Consider the following 19,854-nt stretch of genomic DNA (forward strand, 5'->3'; position numbering starts at 1 on the left):
AAAACTGGAGACCATTTGTGCATTTGTGCCTGAGCCCACGAGGTAGAAGACAAAGAAGGATTTCTAAAAATTCTTAATAGGCTAACACTGATTTGGTTGGGGTTATGCTACTCTTCCCAGCTGCTTGTGAACTGAACTTGATGATTTTGTTTTGTGGATATGCTCTGATCAAACACCTAAAGATTTCAGAGGACAATGAGAGAAATTAAAGGAATCAATACTAGAGGAGATGGAGTCCATTTCTATTTGATCATGTGTACAACACATTTAACTAAGTGAGCATGTTGGGACTCAGTTGGTCACTCTGACCTGTAGAGGGAATGTACCAGATAGGATTTGCATGCTTAGATTTCTGGGCACACAGAAATGCTTGGAGAGGCAGATTTATACTTGGTTTAAGGAAATCAGAGCAGTCTAGCCCAGGGACCGGCATTGTTCGAATTCCTGAGTGATGACATCCGGGTGAAGAGGCCTCTGTGGATTGGAAGTCTGGCACAGGCCCCTCTGGACTGGCTGGGTGGGGAACTGCATTTTAATAATTTACTGGGTTTGTCTTTGAACTCTTCTGAGTCTTACAAAGTGACATGAATTCTAGCCAGAAATAATGCAAATAAGCCGTCCAGCGTCACCATTAGATCTCAATGTGTAGCTGTACTTTGCTTTTATAAAGCATCTTAATCAATATTTATATATTACGACTGATCCCTGTATTTTTAAATTAATCAGTTCTTAAGCTGCATTTCATATATTTTTGGAGGTGACCATGTATCTATTTCCTAAAATAAAGTCATCCTGTATAGTAGTCATGCAGAACATTCAACAGTTTATTCTCAAGTGTAGAACGAAAGAAGGGAAAATGAAAGTGTGGTCTCCTAGATTATGTCACGGAGAGACGATGACTTATCTTCTCGCAACATGCTAAGCACCCAAAGTCTCTCGTGCCTTTAATGTGTATCCCTAGCTCAAGAAAATGTATTCTCTTCTTTCCTGATGCCCATTGTTCAAGAAGAAAATTGATAGGAATAAAAATTTATAGTGATTTGACTCACTGGCAGTTGGGGCACCCCAACTGAGATGTCTGAAATATTTTCTAAAGTAATCATATCGTAGAAATAAAGAGCTAAAGGGAAACTACAGAGCTCGAGACTTAGGCCTCATGTTTTCCTGAAATTGAAGCTCCCTGAGGTTATAATGTAACCCCATCTCCACGTAGACCATAATGTGTGTTTATGTACTCACACATTTAAATATAAGTAGAGAGCTTCATAGACTTTACTAGTGACCATGAAATTTACATTCCTAATATTCTTTCTTTAAAAACATGTCTTTAATTTGATCATCATGCTATAAATTAAATTCTTTCTTCTTTTTTCTTATTGCAACATCTCTTCTCTCTAATGCTTCTAAATGTCTTGTTCTCACTTCCTAAGGACAGTGGGTAATAAGGTGAGGGAATTTTGTCTTCTGTGTTCTTTTTGTTCTGTTTTGTTTGCGTTTTAACATTCAACATTTTTTGTTTCATTTCATTTTCTTTAGTTTTTGTGGCTTTGTGACATCTTTGGTAGTGAACATCACTTGGCCATGTTTGAAATATAAAAGCAATGTGTTTTGAATGTTCAGCATGTGGAAAATGTGGCAGTAGATGATGAAATTCATTGTTCTCTTTGTTTAGGTTTTCATAATAGATCACACTGGGATCGACCAAGCAGACGTTGTCAAATTTTGTTAAATTACTAGTATAAATTCATTCTTAGACCAGATATTCTCCACCTTCTTTGAGGAAACTCTAGATATATTTTTTGTTAACAATGTAATCTCTGTTTAAATGTGTGAGCTCATGAAGTTTTCTAATTGTAGGTACATGTGTACCTTCTTATACTCAATACGGAAGTATATGTCTGCACTTGTGTGTATACTCATCCACACAAATTCACACTCACACACATTCTGAATTGACAGTCCAGGAGTGTAAGACATCCCAAGCTCTGGAAACTCTGAATGCCTCAGGAAGGAGAAAGTAGCCTGCAATTTAGGGCTCTACTGAGGCAAAATATTCAGCTTCCCAAATTCAAGATTTGCCTGTCTTCCTTTGCTCTGCTTGGTTGCCCAGGATGAAGTTAGCATCCCATGGGGCCCTCACTTAGAAAATGTTCATTGCTTGGATATGTGCACCGTGACAGCAGAAAAGGTATAAAGGGCTCCAGAAAGAAGCCTTATCTCATAGACCCCTTCCGGGCAGCCTTGTGCATCCCACCTGAGATTCACTGTACTGTCTCCCTGAGTGGTGAACTTCCTGGAAGTATTCTTTCTGCTGCGTCCTTGGCTCCAGTTTTTGTAGTATCAGTAGAGAAAGTCCCAGCCGGTCACCCCCTGCATTTTGTGACTTGGGGCAGCCATAAACTTCCCTGGACATTGTTTTCTTATCCTTGTAAAAGGATTTGTCTGTTTATCAACCAGGCGATCACTGGAATTTTAGGTAGAATGGTTAGTTAAATCCTGTTCCAACTGTCCTCGAAATTGCAGACTCTTTTGTAGAGTGCTCCCCAGACACTGGGATAGCCAGGCTTTCTTCCATCCCCTATTTCCAGGAGTCCTGGAGTGGGAGCCCTGATCTAGAACCAGAGACTATGTTCAGTTCCCATTAGTGGCAGACTTTTCTTACAGAGCCCCCTCAGCTGTGGGTATGGGGACCATTTCTCAGTTCTCCTGGAGAAATGCTAGGGGCACACTAAGGCGAAGGGTAAAACTATTCCAGAGATCCAGGGCATTGCATCTCCAGAAATGGCAGAAGCAAAGTGACCTTTTACCTCTTACCCTCCCTTGATCTTCAAGCTGGTTGAGGTTGCACAGCAGCAGGAATATCTAGGAGGAAGAAAAGGTTACAGAGAGCTTGGGTACCAGCACTGGGGAGCCTAGAGAGGACCTTGTTGGAGAGAAGGTGATGTGTTCTATGGAATATATTTTACATTTATGTTTTAGACCCCATAAAATGAGCCCTAAGATTAAAACACCTAGATAGTAATAATTGTTAGTGCCTTGTCGGCTAATTATTACTATTACTGTGGTCTTTTTATACTTGCATGCTCCCTGAACTTCACATTAATTCCCCACAGCAGTACTTAAGTTAAAAGATGCCCATTTTACAGATAAGAAAACTCAGGTTTCGAGTGGCTAAGTAATTTGCTCAAAGGTGAAAGTCCTGGAGCTGGGATTGAAAAAGAGGAAGTGTATTTGCAGAGTTGATTACTTGGGACAGGATTCCATGGCTGCTCACGTGCTGGTCACCTCACATCTAGCATCTTCTGCTGTCCATTGCCTCCCCCTGTACATTGGCCTGGTGGCCTCATCAGTCATTCTGGTCCCAAAGGCCACCGCCATCCACCAGAGCCTGGGTCTTGATAGGCATGATCTGTCATCGTGAGCGCCCTCCCTTCACCCTTCCCGGTGACGTTTCTTTCCTTTCCCTTGATGCCCGCAGACATCTCAGCCAAGCCCTGGTGGTCAGTCTTCATGCAGCAGCGAACAGTCCCCCATCAGCAGCTATTCCCACAGTGGGCTCGAGCTTCCTCTGACCGATGGAGGAAGTGCTGCAGACCTCAGTGCCATCGATGAAACCCCGATCATGGACTCGACCATTTCCACCGCCACCACAGCCCTTGCTTTGCAAACCAGGAGGAATCCAGCAGGGACCAAATGGATGGAGCACGTCAAACTAGAAAGGCTGAAGCAAGTGAATGGAATGCTTCCGCGACTGAACCCCATTCTACCCCCCAAAGCCCCTGCGGTCTCTCCTCTCATAGGAAATGGTGAGTCCCCATAGGATCACGTGCCTGCTTAGCTTTCTTTTTTTTTTTCTGGTACCGGGGATCAGACTCAGGTCCTTGCACTTGCGCAGCAGGCGGTGAAACCACTGAGCTAAATCCCCAGCCCAGCTTTTGTTTTTTTTTCTGTTCCTTCACATGGGTCCAGAACCTCTCAGAATGTTTCTTCGCTTTTCCACCAGTCCCAACAGTGTAACATAAACCCACCCATGCTGAAATTGAGCACACTTGAGTTGCCTTTCTGGAGAGTTCAGAGAGACAGTAACAGAATAATTCTTGGAGTTTGCCACTTGTAGTTTGCCAAGTCGAAGGAAAGGACAGCAACCTTTCCCAGAGATCAGTCTTTGCTTCTGACATGGTACTGGGGGAGTCAGTGACCTGAAGCACAATATCTGTATCCCGTTCTAAAGGTGCTGCTCTCTGCCACCTGTTCATGGGCTGTGAAATAAACAGGAAGCCCTGTCTGTGCATGTGAAACACAGGAGCCCTTCTGCATAGAACTGGGGCACTGAGTATATGTCCCAAGAGTCCTTTTTTGTCCTTGCACTGTGCCTGTGCAGGAGCTTAACTAAATTGACAGAGCAGTTGACATTCCTTTGTTTAAGCCAGGGGTCAGCACAATACAGCCTGGAATCCATATGCAGCCTGCCACTTGTTTTTGTAAAGAAAATATCATTGCATCTGCTGCAGCCATTCATTCCTTCTCTGTTGTCTGTGACCGCTGGGGCTCAGGACTGCAGAGCTGAATGGTTGTATCAGCAACCACAGAGGCCTGGGAAGACGAAAGTGGCTTCTGCCTGGCACCTTGCACACCTGGTTTAAGGCACCGTCGGGTTCACAACCTCTCTCCCTCTCTTCCCTGCCCACTTCCTCTGCAGGCACACAGTCCAGTAACAACTGCAGTTCGGGCGGGCCTGTGACTCTTATCCCAAACAGAGGCGACTTCTCCGGGGTGGACCTCACCATGCTGAACACGCTCACCCGGAGGGATAGCAACACCAGCACCATTAGCTCAGCCTACCTGAGCAGCCGCCGCTCCTCGGGCATCTCCCCGTGCTTCTCCAGCCGCAGGTCCAGCGAGGCATCGCAAGCCGAGGGCCGGCCCCAGAATGTGAGCGTGGCTGACTCCTATGACCCCATCTCCACTGACGCCTCACGAAGGTCCAGCGAAGCCAGCCAGGGCGATGGGCTGCCCAGCCTGCTCAGCCTCACACCTGCCCAGCAGTACCGCCTCAAGGCCAAGTATGCCGCGGCCACGGGAGGACCACCACCCACGCCGTTGCCACACATGGAGAGGCTGAGCCTGAAGACCAGGATGGCCCTGCTTGGAGACAGCCGGGAGTCCGGGGTGACCTTGCCTCCCGTGCCCCCTCCCCGGAGATGCAGCGATGGGGGTGCCCACAGTTATGGCCGGCGCCACCTGCTCCCACATGACGCCCTGGGGAACAGTGTAAGGAGGGCCAGCGATCCAGTGAGGACGGCCTCAGACAGCCTGCCACCACCCAGGGTCCCACGCTTCAGCAGCCTCAACAGCTTCAGTCCTCCATCTGCCGAAAAGCGGAGTCTGGTGCTGCAGAACTACACTCGGCCTGAAGGCAGCCAGCCCCATCCCTTCCACGCGTCCCCCTGTCCTCCCAGCATCACGGAGAATGTCACCCTGGAGTCCCTGACCGTGGACGCTGATGCCAACTTGAACGATGAGGATTTCTTGCCTGATGACGTGGTGCAGTATTTAAATTCCCAGAACCAAGCAGGGTACGGGCAGCACTTGCAGAGTGCTATCTCAGAGGACAGCAAAGGACCCCACAGGCTGGGCGACTTTGACCCACCTGGGCTGCCAGACAACCAGTTCCATTCCCTGGAGCAGACGGGCACAGAAGGCAGCAAAAGTGACCTGCCCATTCAATGGAACGAAGTGAGCTCGGGAAGCGCCGACCTGCCCTCCTCCAAGCTGAAATGCGGCCAGCGCTCTGCAGGGCAGCAGGCTCGGGGCTTCGGGCTGTACAGCAGCATGGTGGTTCCCCCACAGAACCCTTGGAGGGCTGGCCTGGGCCTGGCTGGGGGATATCAGGGCCTCACGGACAATGGCAGCACCTTCAGTAGTGGCCCGGAGCATCTGGCCATCCCTGGTGACACCAGCACCAGTCCCGGGGGAAATCCCTTCCACGCACAGCCCTATAAGGCCCAGCAGTATGTAAATTGTCTGGCCAGGCAGCCAGCTGCCCCTGGGTCACTAGACAGTGCCTCCGGCACTGGGGTTCAAGGGTCCAAGCTGAAGAGTGCCACCATGCAAGGGAATGGGGGTCCCCTGGATTTTGATGTGCCGGTGGCACCAAATGAGTCAACTCGCATCACAGTGAGCGGCATGCAGACCCCAGACCCGATGGGACAGGGCTGCCTCCCTCACCAGCTCCTTGGGGATGGCGTGCAGCAGCACCAGGGGGCAGGCCGCGCCGGGCAGCAGGTGCTCCAGCAGGTCAGTGCTACCTCACACATCAGCTCCTACCAAGGGCCAGAGGGCTGCCTGCCCGGGACCCATGGCGTCAGCTGCCAGCCGTCAGGCCTGGTAGGGGTCAGGGGCTACCAGCCCTGTGCCGGCTATGGGGGCAGCCGGCGGCAGGCTGTGCCAAGGGCCAGCCTCACACTGCAGCAAGGACAACTCAGTGACAGGAGTCAGACCTGCAGGGTGAACGGCATCAAGACAGAGATGCCTGGGCAGCCCTCGCAGCTCTGTGCAAATGTGCAGAATTACTCTGGTCAGTTCTATGACCAAACCATGGGCTTCAGTCTGCAAGACACGAAAGCTGGCTCGTTCTCCATGTCTGGGGCCAGCTGCCTGCTACAGGAGGCCGGTGCCGAAAACTCTGAGTTACTCTCCCCAGGTGCTAACCAGGTGACAAGTACCGTGGACAGCCTCGACAGCCATGACCTTGAAGGGGTGCAGATCGATTTCGATGCCATCATAGATGACGGGGACCACGCCAGCCTGATGTCAGGGGCCCTGAGCCCGAGTATCATTCAGAACCTTTCCCATAGCTCCTCCCGCCTCACCACGCCTCGAGCCTCCCTCCCGTTCCCAGCTCTGCCAGTGAGCACCACCAACATGGCGATCGGGGACATGAGCTCTTTGCTGACCTCCCTTGCGGAAGAAAGCAAATTCCTTGCGGTTATGCAATAGGCATTAGGCAAGAAGGACTGCAAACAGATGTAAAGCTGTAGGAGTTGAAAGATTGAACTGACTTCATTTTGGCTGGGTTTTTATGTGTGTGGCTTTTTTTTTTTTTAGTTCTGTATGTATTTTAGCAATCTCATCTCACTTAACTGGGATGTGTTTCAAGTATATTCCTTTTATGCAAAAGGACTCTGAAAACCCCTAAGGTATTCTAGGGAGAAACTGTCTTCCATTTCAGTTTTGAATCAGTATTGTTACACTAAAACCACCCTCTTTTCTTTTTTTAACTGTAAACCCACCCTTTTTTTAGTAAACCTATATAAATGCATTATGTGCAGGTTCTTTCTTTTAGAAGAGAGGTCAAATTTGAAAGGGTTTGACACGGTTCTCTATTACTCCAAGGAACTAGGAGTTGTGCTTGTGACCACAGGGTTACATGTCCAGGCTTTTAGTAATTTTCCTTTACATATGCTCAATGTCTTGGGTGTGTGTGTGTGTGTGTGTGTGTGTGTGTGTGTGTTTTGAATTCCCACATTGGGCACAAGAATCAGAATATGGATAGTGAGTTTGAGAATCGTTTCAGGATGGACAGATGGATTTTATGTGCTCCCATCCGCAGTGTAATTCAGGGCGTACTCTCGACAGTGGCACAGAAGTGGACAGTTGGGGCTCTTGCAAATGAAATCCTTAGCTCATTCTTGGTGTTTTCAGTTCTTCGTGTCTGTAAGTGTGCTTTGGGTGGGTTTGTCGATAAAATCAGTTCTCAGTTATCTCTCTTCCTTCATTCTGTACCTTGATGAATATTTGGGGCTACTTAGCACTGCAATGAGGGGGGACAGGCAGTTGATGACAGTCATGTTGCTACTTTTATCTGTTCTACTAAGAAGTTAGATAGATGATAGATTGAAGCAACTGGGTAGAATTAGTTTGGGGAATATTTGTGGGTTGGCTGTATTGATTAGTTTCATCTCTTTCCCATCTGACCTCAATAACTGAGAATTGATTATCTGTAGCTCTCTCTCTATAGGTATTTAAACAACCCCACAACTGGCTATACATTAATGTTTATTAATTCCAGTATCGTGAAGGAGCCTGTCTATTCTAAGTGGCTTATTTTAAGGGATCTTTAAAACTTAGTTGTAAAAGGAAAAGCTCATATACATTGATATTGAGACTAAATCGGTTCAACCAATTCTAGCATTTAAGAACAGGAAGGAAGATATTTAGTAGCTGTGCAGGTACCATTGTTTACATTCTATCCACTGAGCTCTGCATGCATTTAGGAGTTCAGTGTTACACACAGTTCTTAATATGGACTGGTATCTGTGCTTCTGTTTTAGGTGGAAACATTCAAAGATTCAAGAAGTACAGCTACTTCCCATGTGCAGTTAATACACACGAAAGCCATGCTGTGTGTGCACAAAGAGTACATGGATTATCCAGCACACTACTTTAAACATGTGTAAACTATTAAAGTATTAATACTCAAACTATATGCAGTATTCAACCCCTGTTAATCCTTGGAGTTCAATTTATCCAGTGATTCATGATCCAGTTGTGTGGGTTTTTCCCCCTTAATTCCCACCGTTTAATTTACTAGTAGACAAAAGTCAAGTGAAAGAAAGTGCTACAGAAAGACTACTAGCAGCAGCCCATTTTTCTCATGTTTACTTTCTCCAGTTTGAGCCAAGAATCGCAGCATGGAAGTAAAGTTGCCATGCAGGACTCTGTGGCTAAGACTGTGAGGTTTGCTTTCAACTCGATTCTCCTGGCTCCAGCAGAGTTACTCTGCGAATCTTCCTCTGCACCCTGCCGTCTTCCCCAGGGAGCCCCTTTTAAATCAAAGGATGTAACCCATTTGGAATAGTTCACAAGCAAAAGGCAGCACTGATCTGAGCTCCTGAGAGTAGAATCTCTACCACTTTTCATCTAAAAAGCAAGACTTTTCGTCTCTTCTTCAAAACATGTCACCTCTCCATAGTATCAGCCCTGCACCCCTGAATGTCATTGTCCCAAGTATCTCGAGCTCCTGGCTCTCACATGCTGTTGGATTTGGCCCAAGCTCTTTCTTACCCTGGGTTTTCCCCTCTGGTTTCAGGTTATCCTCCAGGTTTGTCTCTTTCTTTAATTTTTCTTTCTCATCCTTGTTTACCTTGCTGCTGCCCTTTGGATTGCAGGAGACACTTTTCAACTCGATACTGCCTTTTCTCAATGTGGACATTTCAGAAGGAAACAAGAAAGGAGGGAGGGAAGAAGAAAGTGAACTTTCCCTGGATTTCAGCGATCTGCATGGCCATGCATTGGAAGTAAAGTCTTTTGAGGTCACTTAGGAGTACCCATGGGGACATGGGATCTCTGTACACCTGCTGCCTCCTATCATGAGACCCACCCATGGCCTCCAGCCTTCTCTCCAGTTCTCTGACCTATGCATTTAGGAAACTACATAGCACTGACTCACTACGGTCACTGTTTACTCTTTAATAAAAGATGCAGGCTCATACATGGTACTCTTGTTTAACATCTGTTAAACTTGTTTTTATCTTTGCAGCCATTTTTATTTTTATAAAGAATGGATTAAACCACCCCCTGCCCCTCACACATTGGCTCGTCATCTTGAGCCACTGAGTTTTGATTCTTGCGATATATGTGCCTTATTTTATGTTAATCTTGTCAATGAGCGGGACCAGTTGGTGTCACCCAGCCGACACTTGCAGGCCGTGTGCCTGGCGTCTGGCGAGGAGAGGGAGGGCGTGCAGGATCGGAGCCATCTGAGCTGTCCGTATCCTGGTTTCCTGTGTTGCTTTGAACTGATAGGAGGATGTTCTTTTCTGACAAGCTACCCTTGTGGATCCTGCAAATGTGTAAGATAAAATAAAGTTCCTTTTTTTTACCTTTTTTAGATTAAAAAAAAAAAATGTGTAATCCTTTTTAAAAAGAAACACATGTAAATACATTTAAGTATTGTAGGCATAGTGTTTGGATGTGACCAGGCCGGACCTTCCTTGGAGAAACCTGCAGCCCCCGATGCTGTGTGCCCAGCTCCACGCTGGGGAGCTGCAGCCCAGACACACGTGAACTTGACTTTGGCTTTCAGAACCACTTAGTCCTTTTGTAACAAAGAAGAAAGAAAAACAATGTTTCTTACAATGTCAATAAAAACTCTTTGTACTGAAATTTCACTTGGATTGTGTATTTAATTCGTAGCTGGACAGAGAAAGTATTTTCTTTGGAAAAGTCCAAGGCCTATATTTGGGTCCATAGCCCCCCTCATGCAAACTGGGGAGTTTTGCCCTGGGACCTGGGTTCCACCTCCCCCAGATGGAGACTAAGCTGCTAAGATGCAGCACTTGTGGTATTGTGAGATGTGTACTTCACACATGCAAGAAGGTAGGGGTGTGCCATTGTAATAGTCATTATCCTCTGTCTTTTTGTTTTGGGGTTGCTTTTTATTATTACTTTTGTTTTGGAGGCAGTACTGAGGATTTAACTAGGGGATTCCTGCATGTTCGTGTCTCTCTCTCTCTCTCTGTCTCTCTCTCCCTCCCTCCCCCTCTCTGTGTGTGTGTCTTCCTGTGTTTCCCAGTGGCCTTGATCTTAGATAGAGCCTGGGTTGGCCTCGATCTTGGTGATACTGGTTCCTCAGCTTCCTGAGTGCTGGAGTGCACAAGTATGTGCAACCACACCTGGCTCTGATTATTGTTATTTTCATCCCTTTTTCAAACTAATAAGAAGGTAGTCACAGAGTTTAAGATCTAACAACCTAAGAACCTTTCATGTATATTAACCTGTCACTTTACAGATAACCTACCTAGAACACTGGAAGAAAATCTGTGATAAAGACTTACTTTAATGTTGTGTTTAATGATCAACCAACTACCTCACCTAGGTCAGAAATATTAGTTGTTTTGTTTGCTTTTCTGTGTATGTTAGTCACTTTTCCCATTGCTTGACACAATATTGGACACTCACAGTGTAAAGGAGGAGAGGTTTAATTTGGCTCATGGTTTCAGGTGATTCAGTCCATGGCTCCAAGACAGAAACATGTCAGAAGAGTGTGGTAGAGCAAAGAAGCTTAGTTCATGGTGACCAAGAAGCAGTGAGGAACAGTGCCAGAAAGGAAGGAGCAAGGGACCAGACTATACCCTAAGGCCATACCTCAATGACACCCAGGCACACCAAGGAGCATGCTTTACTAACCTACTCAGCATTTCTTAATCCAATGAAGTTGACATACCAGAATTAAGGATCATGCCATGTTACCTTGCAGTGTTATTTAGAACATCATAAATGACTCCGGACCAGGTTCCTTTCTTTTCCTCTTTGTCAACACATCTCATCTTTGGAGCCACCTTCTTAGGTGGATGTTGTGGCTGAGAAGGGTGAGGGTCCAGTCTGGGCATCTCAGAGTCACAGGAGAGGTGGGGCCCTTGTGCAGGAACACATGCACACGTGCACATGCAGGTGCACACAGGTGCATCTGCTCCCTTCTTCTGGAGGCCTTAATGTCCTATGCACAACAAATGCTTGCTTTCCTGTCACCTCACAGGGTTCCTCCAATCATAAGAATGCTTTCCTGACTCGGGAAAGAATTTCCTCCTATCCATCCAGAATGCTTTGTTTTCACACCAAGATCCCTCATGGAAGGTGTCTAAATGAATTCAGAAAAAAATAAGAAAATACAAATTTATATGCTGCCTCAAGTATAAATTGTCAGTTCCCAAAGATGCTTGTCTAATAGTGTGTCAAGCTGAAAGAAATCAAGAGAAATGAAGCTACTAAAAAGAAAAGCGGAATAACGGATGTCCCCAGGAATGAGGCATAGAATGTAGATGCCTTTAATCCCCTTGAGCTGGTGGTGGGTATGGCTCATGGCTTTGCTTTAGAAAATGCCTCTGGTGGTGGAAAGGGGAAAGAAACAACGAGAAAGCTGCAGTGTATCTGACAGTTCATAAAAAATCAATTTTTTAGTAATTTTTGGAATTCAAAAACATAATATAATAGAAGGTTAAAATGACCCACTACTAAATATTCCTCTTTTCTCCCTCTAAGGTTTTCTAGCCATTTATTGATTGATTCATGGGCTGATTGACTGCAGTTTCTCCTTCAGTGTAACTTCAGAGCATATGTCCAACTCCAAACACAACTTGGGCTCATCTTTCCTTTAATATTAGTTTTATTTTTCAAAATTCAATTTTACCCACACAGATCTTGTTTATGCCTTCTCTGTCTAGGTAGTCAAACTCTTTTACAGTTTTTAGAAATAATAATAGAATCTAAATGGTTTTGTTTTCTTTCCGAACATTTTTGGCCATAGTCACCCAACAGAAGTATGGGATCTCAGGTCTTACTGATTTTCTCCCCTCTGAGTCTTCACCTCCTGCACCTCCATCTTTCCCAGCACTAAGCTACTGGTAGGTTATGATGGTTTCTGGAGTATCTGGGCTGTGGAACAAACAGTGCTGACAGGATCCCTTAATCCACCCATTCTGCCATATCTTATCCCATCACATTTCTTTATGACTGGAGATAGAAGATGAAGAAAACACAGTGTGCTGTCAGCCCCTCCCCGCTGGGGACAGACAGACATACAAACACAAAGGTGGCATGTAGTGACAGAGGACGTTCAAGGCAAAGTTCAGCTCCAGACATGGCCTGTCAGAAGTGCTTGCTGCAGGGACCCTTAGACTTGGTAGTATTGGCATTTTGGGGTGGCTGTTTGTTTAGGACCCTACTGTGTGTACTCTAGGATAGTCAATACTCTAGAGATGGCTGGCATCCCTCCAGGTTATGATGCCCAAAACATCTCCAGCTACTGCCGAATGTCCACTAAGGAAAAATTCCCTCTGGATTGAAAACTCCACTTTATGGAATGTAAATACACAGATGTACTGCAGGCAGGGACCCAGGGAGGGATTCTGGACTTGGGAGGCTTTGGTCTTCAGGTGATAGGGAAGGGTAAGAGCACCATTGCTGGACATAGGAGTAGGATGGAAAGAAGACTGAGGAACCCCAATCTCAGGGACCAAGAGACAGGCAATGGACATTGAGAAAGATGAGTGAAGAAGAGAGGAGGGAGTTGAGAAAGGAGGACAATGGGAACTTAGTGGTCTCTTGCTAGCAGCCTGCCACATTTCATAGCACTCAAGATGCCAGCCGTAGGGAGATGCAGGTTACTTCTCCATGCTCCTACTATGAAGGAAAAGCCCAGCCAGTTAAACCATGGCACGATGCTTTTATGCTCTAGGAGATACATCACAATCTCAGTAGTCACCAATGAGGAGAGATGTGTGCCTCAGAGGGGATGACATATGTTATTTCCTAATGAAAGAGAAGAAATAGTAGGTCAAGGACAGGGAGGGAGGTGGAAAGGCTGAATTTTTCTTACAGTTGTCTCCTCCCCCTCCCCCTTCCCTTCCTCCTCCTCCCTTCTACTCTTCATCTTCCTCCTTTTCTTTTTTCCCTCCTCCTCTTCTCCTTTTCCTTTGTCTTCCTTTTCCTTGTTGCTCTCTTCTCTTTCCTTCCTCCTCTCCCTTCCCCCACCCCCACAGTGTGTGCAAGGGACTTGACTGTGTCAATCAGCCAACAGGAAAGAAGCAGAGGAGAGGAAAGGTTGGTGCTGCAGTGCTCAGAGCAGGCACAGGAACTACCGGGATCCATGATACAGAACATCCAGGAGATGAGGGCAGGTAGCAGAGACCAGGACAGGTGTACATGTGCTACAACAGGAACAGGTCATGCAACAGAGAGAATGCAAGAGAGACTTAGATCTATGAGGACAGAGCCGAAGGCGTGCAGGACAGGGGCTGCAGAAGGCACAGAGTGCTGTCCCTGTGCCTCCCCACCCTGGCCCCTACAAAGGAAAACGTGAGCACTGTAGTGGGGCCCTCATACCACCAGCAGTGAACACAGCAAGTAAGCCAGAAACTGCATAGAATTCCTAGTTAACCCTGTCTAAAGGCTATTGTTATATATGTTTTTTAGATTCCAGGGAGACATTAATAAAGCCACATCCTGGGTCTCTCCACGCCCACCCTCCCACAGCTCTGGGCGCTCAGCTCACACTTGCCTCTTGTTCCCACATCCTTCCTCCACCTTAAGGCTTCCCTGGCTGTGGCTGAGTAAGTTAAGAGAGAGGTGGCATGGCCAGTGTGCCAACCACACCAGATGGGGCCTTGTGAATGTGCCCCTAGCCTTGCCTGCAGCTTCCCTCCAGGATAGAGGACTTCTGGTTTACCAAGATGGCGCAGGGGAGCATGTGTGGACTATGGGTTTTCCCAAACTGCTTATGTCTCACCAGGGTACTTTTTCATTGCCCTATCTAAAGAAAGGTTCTCAAACGAGAGACAATGACTACCTGATCACATCCTCACTTTGGTAAAAGATCGAACCTTGGAATGAGAGTGGAAAGAGGGGTACCCCAGCAATCACACCCATCCTGGTTCCAGGTGCTAGAGTAATCGAAATAAACCCAAATATAAGGGGTAATAAAAAAATACAGTATGTATTTAAAAAGTTCTTTCAGTAAAAGACAGGTTGCCATGAATTCCCCTCAAAGTACTCCTTCTCACTTTAAACATACCACCATCCTTGCGACTCTCGAAGCAGTTCTGGACATTCTCTTTCATGAGTGTCTTTATGTGTTCAGAAATGCAGTGAATGCTGCTGCCCAATGCCATCCAACAGAAAGGCTCCTAAAACATGACAGTGTATCCCCATCTACCTGAGTCACTGGATCTGGCACTGTCCCACTTCTGGCTCTTCTCCAAAGTCAAAATGGCGATGAAAGGTTGGGAGTTTGAATGGATTCAGGACATGGAGACACCCAGGCTAGCACAAGTAAAGACACTCACAAAAGAGGGGGTTCCAGAACTGCTTCAGAAAGTGGCCAGAAGGATGGGGTAGGTGTGTTTGAAGTGAGGAGAAGTTATTTTGAGGGAGATTCATGGCAATGTTTGTATTGTAATAATTTTTTAAAATTTCAACATACACAGTATTTTCAATCATGTTTTGTATGCATTTTGTTGTATTTATGAGCCAGGCCATCACTCTTGGCATTTTACTAACACCCTGCCTGACAACTGAAGAGCTTATGTAACAGAGGGCTCCCTTTTCTGGGATCACAAGGCAGGAGAGGCGGGAAAGGGCCAAGAGTGCCTGTGGTTTCCTTGCTTCCCTACCTGCAAGAATCTGCTCCCTGAGGGCCCCTAAGGAGTAGGGGAAGAGAAAGTGCTTGCTTGTTCCAAGGAGCAGTGCACAGCCCATTTAGAATACTGCTCTGCTCTGGATGAGTGCTCTTCCCCTGCAGCTGGGAAGCCTCCTGCACTGAGAAATTCCAGGGGTCAACATGATCTATGCTCAGAAGTTGGTCTCCAGCTCCGGGTAGCTGGCAGACACAAGCCTCCAGCACTTCAGGGCTTGCAGAGCCAAATGCACTGCGGAGGTGTGATTCACTGAGTTCCCAGAGGAAGGGGACGAAGCCAGCTGGCACAGGATTACTGAACAGCCAGGCCAAGGAATTCTGTTGCTGTTTGGATAGAGACAAGCATTCAGCTACCTCCCTTCTCCTCCTCCTGGCTGGGGCGGGGAGCTGGACACCAGCCAGGGCCTGGGGGGAAGGAAACAAGGAACAGATTGGCTTCACTTAGGATGGAGAGAAGAGGTCTTTGGCTGCTGTCTCTGGTGACTGAAGGCAAGAAATACTTGTAAGTCCATTTGAAGATGATTCTGATGCAAACCCCCCACCAAAAAAAAAATTTACCCTGAATACACTCAAGGAATTATTTTAATAAGCAGCAAACTTGTTAAGCAAGAAAAATAATATTGGCTGAAAAATGAACAAAATGATATGATATATGATATATATCATAGCTCAAGGATGATCTATGTGCCCAGAGTGAGATGTCTTTTCCCCATACCTTGGGTACCTCAACATCTCTGGGTGATAAGTTACAGATTTATTGCTCAACTGTTCTTAACCATGCTGCTCTTAGAAAATTCTTTGGGCCATGAACTCAGGCCCCATGACACCTCCCATTTGACCCTCATTCTTCCAAAGATGAAGTCATGAAACATCATGATAAACATTTCCATTGAAGTTCATGCGCAGAACAAAAACAAAGGATCCTATCCAAGCTTCTTCCCCCATAAGCTGAGATCAGTGTGTCACTTGAACTGAGCTAACAGCACTCTTTGTCACCTGCCACTGACTTTCTCTCATTCTCCTTCAAAGCAGAGGGTAGAAGAGCATGTCACTGACCTACAAGGAGAAAGGTCAAGGAGCAAACTTCCCTTAGGTGGCCCTGACCTTTCTCCACTTCCTGTGCACTTTGAAATAATTTGTCCTCCCAGTGTTGTTCCTGAATATCCATCAGCTTTCACCACTGTCATGATTCCAGCTTGTCTGAATTGCATTCTGAGGCTACCCTAAATCAAAGCCAAAGGAAGACTTTGAAAAAAAGCTGATTGTCATCCAGCCTTACCAGTCATATGCAGCCCAATCCTTGCTTTGTTCAGCCGAAGGGTTTTTCCTCCTAAGAAGGAATGCAAAGAGGAAGAAGCCAAAGGGCTGCTCTGACACCAGCCCCAACTTGTGTCCTGCCATCCATCTGGACAACAGTGTGACCCCACAAATTAAAATAATCTTCCACAAGACTGACCCACATTAAGATGCCAAGTCTGGGGTGGTGATCCATAGGCCATTCACACTTCTTAGCAACTGGCTACAAATTCAGGAGTTCCCATGACTCCCTCAGGTTGATAACTCTCTAGAGTTATTCACGGAACCTAATAAATAACTATCCTTATGTTTACAAACATTATAAACACTACAAGTAAGGAGCAGTCAAATATAATGGGGATGTAGTACAGTGGAACCATGCCTACCTCAGAAGCACAAGGTCCTGAGTTCAATCCCCAGTACAAAAAAAGAAAAAGAAAGAGAGGACCAGTCAAATAAATTTGAGCCCATTTCTGGCTATGTCAGTGGGTCATGGAGGCATGACTTTGGGTACCATGTCCCTCCCTGGGCCCTTCCTCTCTGGCATTATTCCACTGCTCTGCTTCCTGGCCACCATAAACTAAGCAGCTTTGCTCCACCACAAGCTTCTGCCATGATATTCTTGCCTTGGAGCCAGCTGACCATGCACTGCATCCTCTGAGACTGTGAGCCAGATTAAACTTCAAGTTGTGGGTGTCAGGTATTGTGTGCCCACAAAAGGAAAGCTAATTTATACAGAGAAAATGCATAGGGTGAGATCTGGGAAAGCCCTAAACTCAGTTTCCAGGCCCCCTCTTTGTGGAGTCAGGTTGCAGCACCTTGGGGTACCTCACTGTGTTCACCAGCCAGGAACCTCCAGGAGTCTTAGCATCCAGAGGTTTTATTGGGGTTTTATTTTGTAGGCACAATTGATTAAATCACTGGCCACATAAGTGAACTCCATCTCTAACTCCTTCCTCTCCCTGGAGGTCAGGCTTCCTCACTATGAAACTCTCCAATCCCATGGCGACCTCTATCTTGAAACTATGTAGGGGCCCAGTGTGAGTCATCTCATTAGTATTATAAACTCAGGTGAGATCTGAAGATCTCTTACTAACAAAGGTACTGCAATCACTGGGGAAACCCCAAGAGTTTTAGAGTCTCTCTTCCAGCAGCTAGAGACAAATTCATTATACCACGGAAGGCTTCTCCTTGGAAACAAACTTGGCCAGAACTGAGAGAGGAGAATGGATGAGAGAGAGAATGTTGCTTGGAGCTATGGGGTGCAGCTCTCTGGAGAAGACCCAATGGTTGCTGGCATCTGCAGAGGGTCAACACCCTCCTCAGCAGCGGGATAATGAGATTTACTTACTCCTTGAGATTCAGAATTCTCATCTAGGAAACAGCATTTGAGATGGCAGTTACTAAACGCCTGGCATACACTGCTATCAGAAGGTGCTCAGTGCAAGTCTTTATTTCTGCTATTTATTTCCCCTTACTCTAGAAGTGATTGTGCACAAATAGAGTATGGAGAAAGTGGTCCACATGAAACAGAAAAGCAGAGGACTCCTGGAGCCAGAAGCCCTAACAAAGCTACCAGCATTTAGGCTCATCCTCACCATTCAGTCTCCCTGCAGGTCTGCTCTTGAACTTGCATTTTAAGAGGTAAGAACCGAGCCGGGTGTGGATGGGGGTGGGGTGCACATCTGTAATCCCAGCACTCTGGGAGGCAGAGGCAGGAGGACTGCAAGTTTGGCCCAGCTTGAGGAATTTAGTGACTTAGCCAGATTCTATCTCACAAATAAAAATGAATAAAAAGAAAAGGGCTGGGGATGTAGGCCAGTGCAGAGGGTCTGGGTTCAAATCCCCAGAACTACAAAAAGAGGTGAGAACAGCACACTATAGAGATATCTTCAATCAGATGTAGCTTATGGAAATAAAAAAGTTCAAAGAAGTCAATCCCATAGATGATATTTTATTCTAATGCCCAAGGTATATTTGGTTCCTGATAAATAATAATTCTAGGACTTAGATTTCTTAATTCAAAACTAACAAGAGTCAATGACTTCTGGAAGGTGTTTTACTATCCCAGCCAGATGTGTATCTGTTCTTACCCAGTGCAGATGCACTCTGCAGCAGTCTGCACTTTGTCCATGCCCCGCTCAGCCTGTGTCCCACTTTCTGTCACCACAGAAGGAATTGTTAATCCCTATTTCACTCCATGGAACATAACAACAAACTCTTCCTCAGTTATTTAATTGGGGTGGTTTTGAAAATGCACAATCACTTAACACTTATGTATCATAAAGTTTGGTTTTGGATGCTTCAAGTATTTTCAACATAGGATTCATTATCTTCTCCAGAATTCAAGAATATTATCCAGTTGCAAGTCTGGTTATAAGAAATACAGAGCTTTGTGCAACCACTGCCATTCTTAATATTTTGGTGTGTTAACTTTCAGTCTTTTTCTTGAAGCATTTTCCCCAAATAGCATTAGTTTTCTTTTCATAGTATAAATATATAATCCTTGTGAAACTAGAGGAAAGTAGCATAAATAAATAAGTGTTACCTGACATTCAATCACCAGAAATAAATGGTTTATATTGTGTGATGAAGTTTTGGGTCTTCAATTACAAATAACATTTAATGAGTATTTTTTTCCATGTCATGAAGAATTCTTCAAAGCCGTGTGGGTGATATATCTTCAGATTTGGGCTTACGGTGACTCCTGCTTTGCTTTTGTTGATCAGGACTGCTTTGGCTATTCTGGATCTCTTCTGGCTCCAAATGAATTTTGGAATTGTTTTTTCTAGTTCTGTGATGAATGTTGTTGATATTTCCATTGGGATTGCATTAAATCTATATATAAGTTTTTATAATATAGGCATTTTGACAGTATTTCCTATGCCCATCCTGGAATAGTGGATAATGCTACAGTGATAAAAATATATGGTACTGGCACAAAAACAGACATGCAGATCAACAGAACAGAAGTGAAGATGCAGAGACAACCTCAGGAACATTTAGCAATCTGATCTTCCACAAAAGGACCCAAAACACAGGCTGGGGAAGAGATAGCCTTTTAACAAACAGTGGAAGAGGGGAGTTATCCACATGCAGAAAAATGAATCTAGAACTGTATCTCTCACCTTGTACTAAAATCAAATCAAAATAAATCAAAGACATAGATATTAAAACAGAAACACAAAATTTACTTAAAGATAAAACAGGTAATACTATTTTAACACATATGCATGGGCAAGGGCTTTCTGAATGGAACCCCAATTGAATTGCTTAAGAAATACTGGTAACATCAAGAATCAACAAAATTAAAAGCTTCTGTACATCAAAGAAAGCAAACAATAGAGTGAAGAGACAATCTACAG

At 45.5% G+C, this 19,854-nt stretch overlaps 1 protein-coding gene across 7 annotated transcripts in view; it reads left to right on the forward strand.

Annotated features, from left to right (window-relative positions):
* Window positions 1-10,167, forward strand: part of Gli3 (GLI family zinc finger 3) — a 277,530-nt gene extending 267,363 nt beyond the window's left edge. For all 7 annotated transcript variants that reach the window (XM_021254541.2, XM_013070551.3, XM_087196398.1 and 4 more), the window contains 2 exons: window positions 3,479-3,806; window positions 4,700-10,167. In XM_021254541.2, coding sequence (XP_021110200.1) covers window positions 3,479-3,806; window positions 4,700-6,999 — 2,628 coding nt within the window. In that variant the 3' untranslated portion in view covers window positions 7,000-10,167. The remainder of the gene's footprint in view (window positions 1-3,478; window positions 3,807-4,699) is intronic.
* The last annotated feature ends 9,687 nt before the right edge of the window (window positions 10,168-19,854 follow it).

The sequence above is a fragment of the Heterocephalus glaber genome, unplaced genomic scaffold, assembly GCF_053883595.1.
Source record: "Heterocephalus glaber isolate CG9 unplaced genomic scaffold, H.glaber_assembly_v1.0 deba00001610, whole genome shotgun sequence".
Lineage (NCBI taxonomy): Eukaryota > Metazoa > Chordata > Mammalia > Rodentia > Bathyergidae > Heterocephalus > Heterocephalus glaber.